The sequence below is a fragment of the Stegastes partitus genome, unplaced genomic scaffold, assembly GCF_000690725.1.
Source record: "Stegastes partitus isolate 25-593 unplaced genomic scaffold, Stegastes_partitus-1.0.2 Scaffold370, whole genome shotgun sequence".
NCBI classification, from domain to species: domain Eukaryota; kingdom Metazoa; phylum Chordata; class Actinopteri; family Pomacentridae; genus Stegastes; species Stegastes partitus.
Window position 1 is genome coordinate 253,010 of NW_007578101.1, and position 9,232 is coordinate 262,241.

Genomic DNA, 9,232 nt, shown 5'->3' on the forward strand with positions numbered 1-9,232 from the left:
ACAGCGTTTTGTTCCTGAAGGAAATGTGTCTCGGGCTCAGAAATCCACTAGAAGATGGAACACATGAGTTTGTGTAACTGTTTAGTTTGGTGGTGTGCTGCTGATACTGGTAGTTCACCAGTTACCACAAGTTCTGTAGTAAATGTATAAATACGCACCAATCGGCTCCAACAATAAAACCAACCAGGTCCTGCAAACAGCTGTGCATTGACAATAACAACTACCCACCTATGAAACACGGCAGTTTGCACGTGGATGCTGTGGAGCTGCAGACCAGTAGGAGGCGGCTTCCAGGTGAGCTGTGTGGCAGCAAATGACCGTGAACAGAACAACGCTGAGAGTTTAATTTTAGGGTGCATTCATTATTCTGCACAGCGTGGTGCAGAGAGGAGAGCGTGTCGTCTGAGGATACGAGTGGAGGTTGAGCTGAAAGTCTAAACTCTTTCACTTTAAGTCAGAATAATCGTCACAGGGATCTGAGGTCCAGTTGATGTCAGATGATGCTGAAGGTGTGGAAGCTGCTACTGATGGACCAGATGGACGAGGAAGAGGTGACGTTTCCATAAACATAGATGTGATGAATGGAGTTACTGCAGCTTGAGCTAAAAGGTTTTCATGCTGAGAATGTTGAGGCAAATTAAAGCACTTTACCTTGTGTTGATTTCTTCTTTTCTTTGCATCTGGAGCCCAAACATGCTGGACTGCAGCTCTTCAGGCGGTCAATCACCTGTTTATTTTTGGACCTCAGTGAGCAAAATTCAAGAACAAGTTGCCAGGTGGGAAAAAAAGGCTTCTGGAATATGAAAATGCAGTCTGATTTCAGATATTATATATTTCCATATAGCTTATAGCAGCACAACCACCGTTACAGACTCAGGATTCACTGATGCTGTAAACTGTTGTGAAACTCTGAGTCCTGCTCTGTTTGCAGGCTGTAAGGTATGAAAGCTGTCACCTCATCTGCTGCTTTGCTCTTCAGTGGGCAGGACCTAAGCTAACAAATTCACAAGTCTTTGTTCTGTATAAGTAAAAAAGACAGAAGAAGCATCACATGAATGTTTTTGAAAGCTGACAGAACATTCCTGTTCCCTTTACCTTAACCAGACTGCATTCTTCTTATTTTTTCTCCCCCTAATAAAGATCAAGAAATCGGCCCGTTTACACTGTGGTCACCGAAATATACATCCATCCATCCATCATCTCTACACCTTCATCCTCACCAGGGTCATGGGGGGCGGAGCCTATCCCAGCTGACTCAGGGTGAAGGCAGGTTCACCTGGACAGGTAACCAGTCTATCACAGGGCTACACTTAGAGACAGACAACCAAGCACACTCACATTCACACCTACGGACAATTTACAATCACCAATTAACCTCAGCATGTTTCTGGACTGTGGGAGGAAGCCGGAGAACCCGGAGAGAACCCACGCTGCACGGGGAGAACATGGAGACTCCACGCAGGAAGATCCCGGGTGTCCTCACCGGGACGCCAACCGGCGACCTTCTAGCTGTGAGGCCACGGTGCTAACCACTGAGACACCTGCAGCCCCCCCGAAACTTGTATGTTAGTATAAATTAAATCCAATCATAGAAACTGATCAGAATCAACAATAATAATCACTGACACCAGCTGCAGACGGGTTGTTTTGTATTCTGTGTGTGTATTTTGAAGCTCATTACTTTGACGATATCAGCTCACCCACATCCTCTGAGCCAGACTGCTCCACCAGGATGACATGAAAGAAATGAAAGAAAACAAAAACACACTCATGTCTCTGTTAAGAAAACTGCTGAAAACACTGTTAAAGGCGACTACGCAGAGTTAAAGCGTTGCTCAACAGCCTGTTTGACATGTTCAGTTAGTTTTGTTCCTCCAGGAAGAATAAAATGATCTTCTGCAGTCATAATTAGGATTTATGTTGACATCAACACTATTTTTATGTGGGAACTGGTGATTATAAAACTCATATAACGGAGAGGTTTTCCTCTAACAAAGAGTTCCAACAGATTTTTCAAAATACACAGAAAAAAACCTTTTAAACCAACACACACACACACACACACACACACACACACACACACACACTACAGTTCCCATGATGCTTTGGAGAGTGTAATCAGAGTAAACTGTTGGTGTCGTGCTACAACTTTTTCCACTGTTTTTGTTGTTAATATTTTTATAAGCAGCATTGAAACACACTGAATTAGTGAACAGTTGGATGTACAAACAACTCTCATTAAATCACTGCAATACCAAAAAAACCCATAAAACTGTGGTGATGCTCAGTCTGGTGCTATAACAAGCAGATTTTCTTTCTGTGATTTATATGCAGATTTATGGAGGTTTATTCATGGATGATAATAACAACATCCTTGGAAAGCATAAGTCTCACTGAATCTGCTGTTGCTCCGGCTTTAAGGAAACTCTGGGGAATCGATTTACACATTTTTAAAAAAAATTGTAAAAAACAGCAAAACAAACTAAATGAATGAAGAACCTGGAGTTCCTCTGCGTTTAGTTCCTTTGTGTTTCTAAGGTCTGAAACGAGCGACTGAGTAAAAAACAACAAGACGTGTGTTGCTTTTCAGTTTTATTTGTAAATGCATCTCGGATAGAACAAAGAAAATATATATATAATATATCCATATGTACTGAAACGTTATGTACACATTTTAGGGTTTCCACTAGAAATCTTCACAACCACTGATTTTGTTTTAAGATACGGTATCAGAATAGTCTCTGTGTGTTTCCTGGATGCAGCGATGTCCACTCCTGCATATTTACATACATTCATAGGATGCGATAAAACACCTGTGTTCACACAAGCATTACAAATTCAAAAATTGAATGAAAGGAATGATGTACAATGTCGTGTACCCCGGCTTGTCGTCACTCTACAGACATGAATTACACGTGGACGGCCTCGAGTCGCGCCCCTACATATTCACAGCGGGGCGTCGTAGCAACAAAAAAACTATGTTTGAGAGCGAGTCGAGCTTTAATTATGGCCTCAAAAGAGATGCTGTTGCCACTACATTTCCCAGAAGGCAGCTGAGCACCATGGTGTGTCCGTTGACTTCACCTCGACGGGGTGGAAGGCTGTCAGGGTGTTTCCAGTAACAGATAAAGCAGAGTTGAGGCAGATTTTGTGTCAAGTCATCAGCAAAACAACAGTTTAACGAATAATAGCAGATGGAGACGTTCAGCTCCACGGCTACGCACTGAATGACGTGAAATAAAAAGTCACCGACTCTCCAGCAAGGACTATGTGGTGCAGTAAGGCCCGAACAATGGTACAAACAGAAGACCAGCAAGCAGGTACACGTGACTTAGCTTCATGAAACGACAATAAAGAGCATTAACACTGATCAGAAGGCTGATTCAACAATCACTGTGCGCTTAACCGTTAAGTTGTGTTTATTCTTTCTTTTTTTTTGCATTTCTTGTGTTGCTCCGTGGTTCGGCTCCTCTTCGTCCTCCTTCCTCAGCTGGTTTAGTCCAGGTAGCTTATTGTGACGTTTCCCTTCACTTTGATATGCAATCAGTAGTTCGCATCCACGCAAGTTCGCCGAGTTGAAAGGTTCCCGCCGTTTCTGTGGATAAACGGCGGGAACAAGGCAGCAAAAAAATCCAGGACGAAGCCGCGAGAGAAACGTCTGTGGACGCGGCGGGGGGAAGTGCTACTCTGGTGGTCGCTGATGGAGATCCACATGAGCGTCAATCTCCTAAACATTGCATAAGATGAGGAATGTCCAAGACACTGGCAGCTTCAGGAAGATAAAAGGCAGTCGTTGTGATCCAGGTGGAACGGACACGCACAGGTATCACATAATCCAGACTGAATGAAAACAAATGGATCTGGAGACGAGACCAGAACAAACGAGGAGCGAACCAAAAGCACCAGCAGCAACAACAACCTTCATCATTTGTTTTTCACTTTGATTAGAATTAGAACAATCACAGACTGCTCAAGCACAAAGCAACGTGTGCTTCCACTTCCTGTACGCTCACGCCTCGCTGCCGTGGCCTGTATGTCTGTATGAGAGGGTGATCCCAGCGTTCCCAGTGATCCCAGTAATCCCAGCGATCGGGAGTGTCAGTTTGCTGAGCGAACCGTCCGGCTGCTTCGGGGGAAGCGGTGGACCTTGATGTGTTTTGACAGGTGGTCGCTGCGGGCGAACTTCTTCTCGCATACGGGACACTGGTAGGGCTTCACCCCCGAGTGGGAGCGTCTGTGTCGGGACAACTCGTCTGACCGAGAAAACCTGCAAGGAAGGAGAAGACAGAGGATTTATATTCAGCAAAGACAGTTGGAGAAAGACACAAAAATCTGGAAATCTTAGACTTTAGTTCCACTTTGACTTCAGCTTTTTGAGTTACGGAGACTAAAACTCACATCATACAAAAAGTTTGCAGCAACTTAACTTTAGTTTTCTTTGCTAACAACTGACAGGAATCAGAAACAAGCATTAATTTGCATTTTCTTCCATTAATTTTCCAGCTTTGTCCCGTATCTACAAAAAGTGAGACGGGCTGGACCGATTATCAGCCTGGCTGGTTGTCTGGTCGACACCTTTCCTCTTGTCTGTATCGTCATTTTATTTATCTATTATCAATTAATTAAATGCGCTACATTGAGTCGGATCAGAACCATTGATCCCCGACAGGAGGCTTATGTTACAGTTACTCTCATTCAAAGTTTCAAAGAAAGTTCAGCAGTACAAAAAATCCACATGAAGAGAAACACGAGTAGAAAAATACGTCCTAAAGGTACAAACATGAGTAGAACAAGTATGAGCGTAAAAAGTTAAATGAGTGTTGTTCTAATACAGTGTAATAAACCATCAGTATAAAGTGTAATAAGCAGTAATGCGGTTTTATGTCTGGTGCTTCACAGAGCATCAGTTTCTGTAGTTGTTGCACATAATTGAGTGTTAACTCAAGAAGTGGAGTGAAAATGAGTTATCTGCGTCTCTCCATGTCTGTAATCAGTCTGTGGTGTCTGAACAAGAAACTCAAGCCGTCGCCACGAACCAGGAAATTAACGACTTTCACAGCGGCTAATGCTACGCTAACGGCTAGCGACTGGAGGAAGCTACAGATTACCCTCAAACAGTCTGAAGAACAGTAACTTATAATGCTTTAGGTTTAAAAGTGATAGAACAGCAGGAGAGAAGCTGTAATTGATCATAATCAGTCAATCTGACAGGAAGGCATGATGCTCTGAATCCTCAGACGTCCACATGCTGCTAAACAGAATCAGTGCCACACATGGCCGGTCTGGATCACCAATAATCAGCATCTGTCCAGACAAACCAACATGGATTCCTATAAGAGACGTCCCTGTTTTTATTTTCACAAAGGTCTTCCTGCATCCAGTCTGCTGTGGAGGAAACCATTTGCTGCTTTGAACAGACCAGTTACTGTGGATCTGACAGAATGGTTGAACTTTAGAATAACTGCTGGTGCCGGTGTGAGGAAACTTCACAGCATCCGTTTATGATGCAATCACAGACGAACCTTTCTGGTCGGCTGTTTACTTCTCCTGGTTTCCCAGCAAACTTTTCTCACTAAGCCTCACAGATTCAACTGTATAATTATTTCTCACAAAGCCAGAACGCTTCACATGTTGACGCGACAGCTCATTTGCCTGCGACTCGTTTGACAAGCAAAGCGTCGCAGCAGGATTAGCGGTGGAAGGAAAACGCTACTTGGCTGCGGCCACATGGACGACAGCTGCCGAGCTTCTTCCCACCAACCCACTTCTCCGACACTGTCCCCAGCCCAGAGCTCTGCATCCCAGATGTAGCTCTGCTGACCTGACAACATGATGAATCGGTACAATCGCACCCTGTAATTAGGCAGCAACATTTAAGGAGCTGCATTAAAGAAAAAAACAAAAAACCTGTGCACTCTCTGTGATGTGAAGCGTACAGCGACGAGCTGAAGACACGCTGCTGCAGTAAAACGAGATAAGATAAAACAGGATTAGACTTTATCAACCCCGACGGAAACGCTTGTGCCAGATATTACTCAGAACAAAAACAAATGACATAACATAAGAACGGCGGGCCGAAAAAGTAAGAAAGCAGGAAGATATATAGAACAATAGGTCAATGAAATAAGCTAAAATAAGACTAGAATAGAACAGAGAACAGTAAAGGTAATGCTGGCAGTTATACTAAGGTAATATCACACATGATAATGAAATATTGCACCTGATAAATGAACACATGAAATAGTGCACATGAAATGAAATGCTGCACATGATAGGGAAGCGGATACTGCAAAAACTTTTGAAATTATTGATATTATTCTTTAGATCTAAGATGTTCTTCGGTGTCACATGCAAGGATAATTACTTAAAACATCTGACAGCTTGTTCATACATGCCAATAAAACCAATTCAGTCCTCCAACAGCACCCTAAGACACGTAGACAAAGTGATCACGGTGACCTGATCACACCCGTTTCATCGTCTAACCAAAGCAGGGAGGCAGCATCATCATCACAGGATGGGATGAAATATCACAAGTGAGGATAAAAGAGCGCAGAGTGGCTTCACCAAACCCTCCATGCAGCTGTGTGTGTCCAAATCTGAAAACTGTTTTGTGTAAATCTGTAAAGTGAATCACTCTCTGCTGCTCCTACATCTGGTTTGGATGTGCTGCTGTGTGAAATGACAGAGACGGGATTTATTTAAACCACTTTCAGTCTGAACTCCACCACACTTGTTAGAATGTGAGCTAACAGCTGCAGCTACATTTCTTTAGATTTGAAAAAAACTAAACATCTTTAACATCCACATTTCAAACTGAGTTCATATAGAAAAGCTGGATGGCGTTGGCACATCTGGCTGAGCCGACAAGAATGAGCAGCAGAATGGCAGTTTTTTATGGAATCACATGTGGCATTACTTGAAATAAAAAAAAGCCATAAAATATAATATAAATAACTGCCATAATAAGTATATAAACATAATCTGTAAACTGGTGAACATGGACTCCCCATAAGCCAACATTTAATAAGCTTCGCTGCTTATAGAGTAAAACATTTAAAATTGAAGTATCATCAAATATTGGTAAGAAGTTTCAGCATTGCAGGCTTTAAAGAAACGCTACCCCAGCTCCTGATGAGCTTCACTGAGCTTCACTGAGCTGATGTGAGGTGATGTGAGGTGATGTGAGGTGATACCAGGTGATGCCAGGGACACCAGTCTGGCTCGGGTTGGTCCTGATCGTTACTACGTTACCCACTTCATAAATGTGTTTGTTATTCTGCCTACACATTTATTTATATCAAGCTGGATGAAGTGGGGAACTCCGTCGTTTACAAACCAAAACCCGGACGGACGTGAGTCACTTTCCCGCGGTCAGGGACGGGCCGTTGCCATGGTTACCCTCTCTCTGTACCTGGATGCTGCTGCCTGACTCTGCTGTAGGACTTCCAGCAGCTTTCTTCACCCTTTTTATTACACTTACTTTAGTGGCTCACACATGCAGCAGTAGCTCTTAAATGACTAACATATAGACTAGATATCGATGGCAGTGTATTTGTTTTCTGCGTCCACATTTATGCACAACGACCGAGCTCAGATATTCTTCCTTCAACATTAGCATCGAGCCTTGAACAGAAACCACAATCTGAAAGAGCTGAGCCGGGATGCTCTGTGCAGCCTCACCGTGAACTACCATCATCTCTCTTCTCACTTATCATCAGGCCCAACATGTTCTGGTTCTGCCGTCAGAAAGCGACACAAACATGACGCGATTGCTTTGAACGACCAAGGACTCCTGTTTCCATAGAATCAGAGGATAACTCTTCAGATCTCTGCAGAATGTGCTCAAGAATGAGACGGAGTAATTACCTTCAACGTGGCCTCTCAGGAATGCCTTTTTTCTCCATCAGGGTTGTGCTGCACTATACTGAACGTTTTATTTGATGTTTGATTCGTGTTTCATTTGCTGTAGGTGAAGAACCTTAACTGTCAGCTGTCATGTTAACCCGGAATGAAGAACATCAGTCCAGCTGATATGAGCAGCAGCGTGGATCTGATCCACTCTCTTTCTGAGCTCCATCATCACACAGTAAAAATCCCTCCATGGAAAAACAATGAATGAGTTGTTGCTCGTTGAACCGACGCCTTGAGCGCAACATCAGCTGTGGGCTGGACCGGGCAAAACCAGAACCCGGAAAGTTCACTGTGTCTCGCTTGATGTTTGGTCATTTGTGGAGGGAAACTAGATTTAAGATCTTGATTATTTTTGGCTGCTGCGCTCATGGTGCACATTCCAAAATAAACTTGTTGGGAGCAGCGGTCAGCAGAGGCCCAACAGCAAAGCTTTAGCTGGTTCTGTCCAGTCATAGTTCTACTGGGTTAATATGACAGTTTATAAGTTGTATGAGTTCTCACAGCATGATGAGTTCAGTTCAGCAGCAGAACACTGAGACAACCACGAGATGCTGTTGTGGGACTAACAAAGCCGATCACTCTCATATCTTCTGGGTTTTGTTGGGAACATCTTCTTAAAAATGTGAAACTACGGTTAAATGAGAAAAAGCAGAACCAGAGGAATGGACTGAAATTCTACACAAGGATTCAAAAAGCTGACATTTTCCAGATGAGTGGAGAAAATTAAGTTTTATCAGATTTGGACTAAATGGACTGAGTGTGTAAAACCAATAAGTTCTCACCTGTAACTAGATACAACAGGATCTCTTTACATATTTTACATATTCTTCTTTTTTTTGATATGTGGGATGTGAAGATAATTACAAAGAATAAACTCCCTGTTTTGTTCCTCGTATGCAAAAACTATTTCAAAAAGGAACATTTCATAAAAGCAACCGTAACAACGACGTTCTTCAATGTTGTAAACACGATACGCTGTCATGCTCTTTTAACCCGAAACAAAATCTGAAATTAGAAATCTAAACTAATCCACCTGAAAAGACCGTTTGCACGCTAAATTTAGTCATATTGGAGTGACAGCGCTGCACATTTGAATATACAGTACAACGCTGGGTGCAGCCGCTCCCTCCCGGTTCCTCCCCGTCTACATGAGGAACCTCGCCTGATCCCTCTCTTCCCTTTCATGCATGGTGGCAGCCTGGACGTTCCTAACCCACAGTCATGGTAACTATTCAACACTTTGTCTTTGTTCGCTCCACTTCCTCACTGCTGCTCCCTTCAACTGATTGTGTGCAAAACTGAGACAGGACTTTTTTTT

At 43.1% G+C, this 9,232-nt stretch overlaps 1 protein-coding gene across 1 annotated transcript in view; it reads right to left on the reverse strand.

Annotated features, from left to right (window-relative positions):
• Window positions 1–2,575: 2,575 nt before the first annotated feature.
• Window positions 2,576–9,232, reverse strand: part of LOC103359411 (Krueppel-like factor 15) — a 14,098-nt gene continuing 7,441 nt past the window's right edge. Inside the window, exon 3 of the mRNA XM_008284748.1 lies at window positions 2,576–4,267. Coding sequence (XP_008282970.1) covers window positions 4,099–4,267 — 169 coding nt within the window. The 3' untranslated portion in view covers window positions 2,576–4,098. The remainder of the gene's footprint in view (window positions 4,268–9,232) is intronic.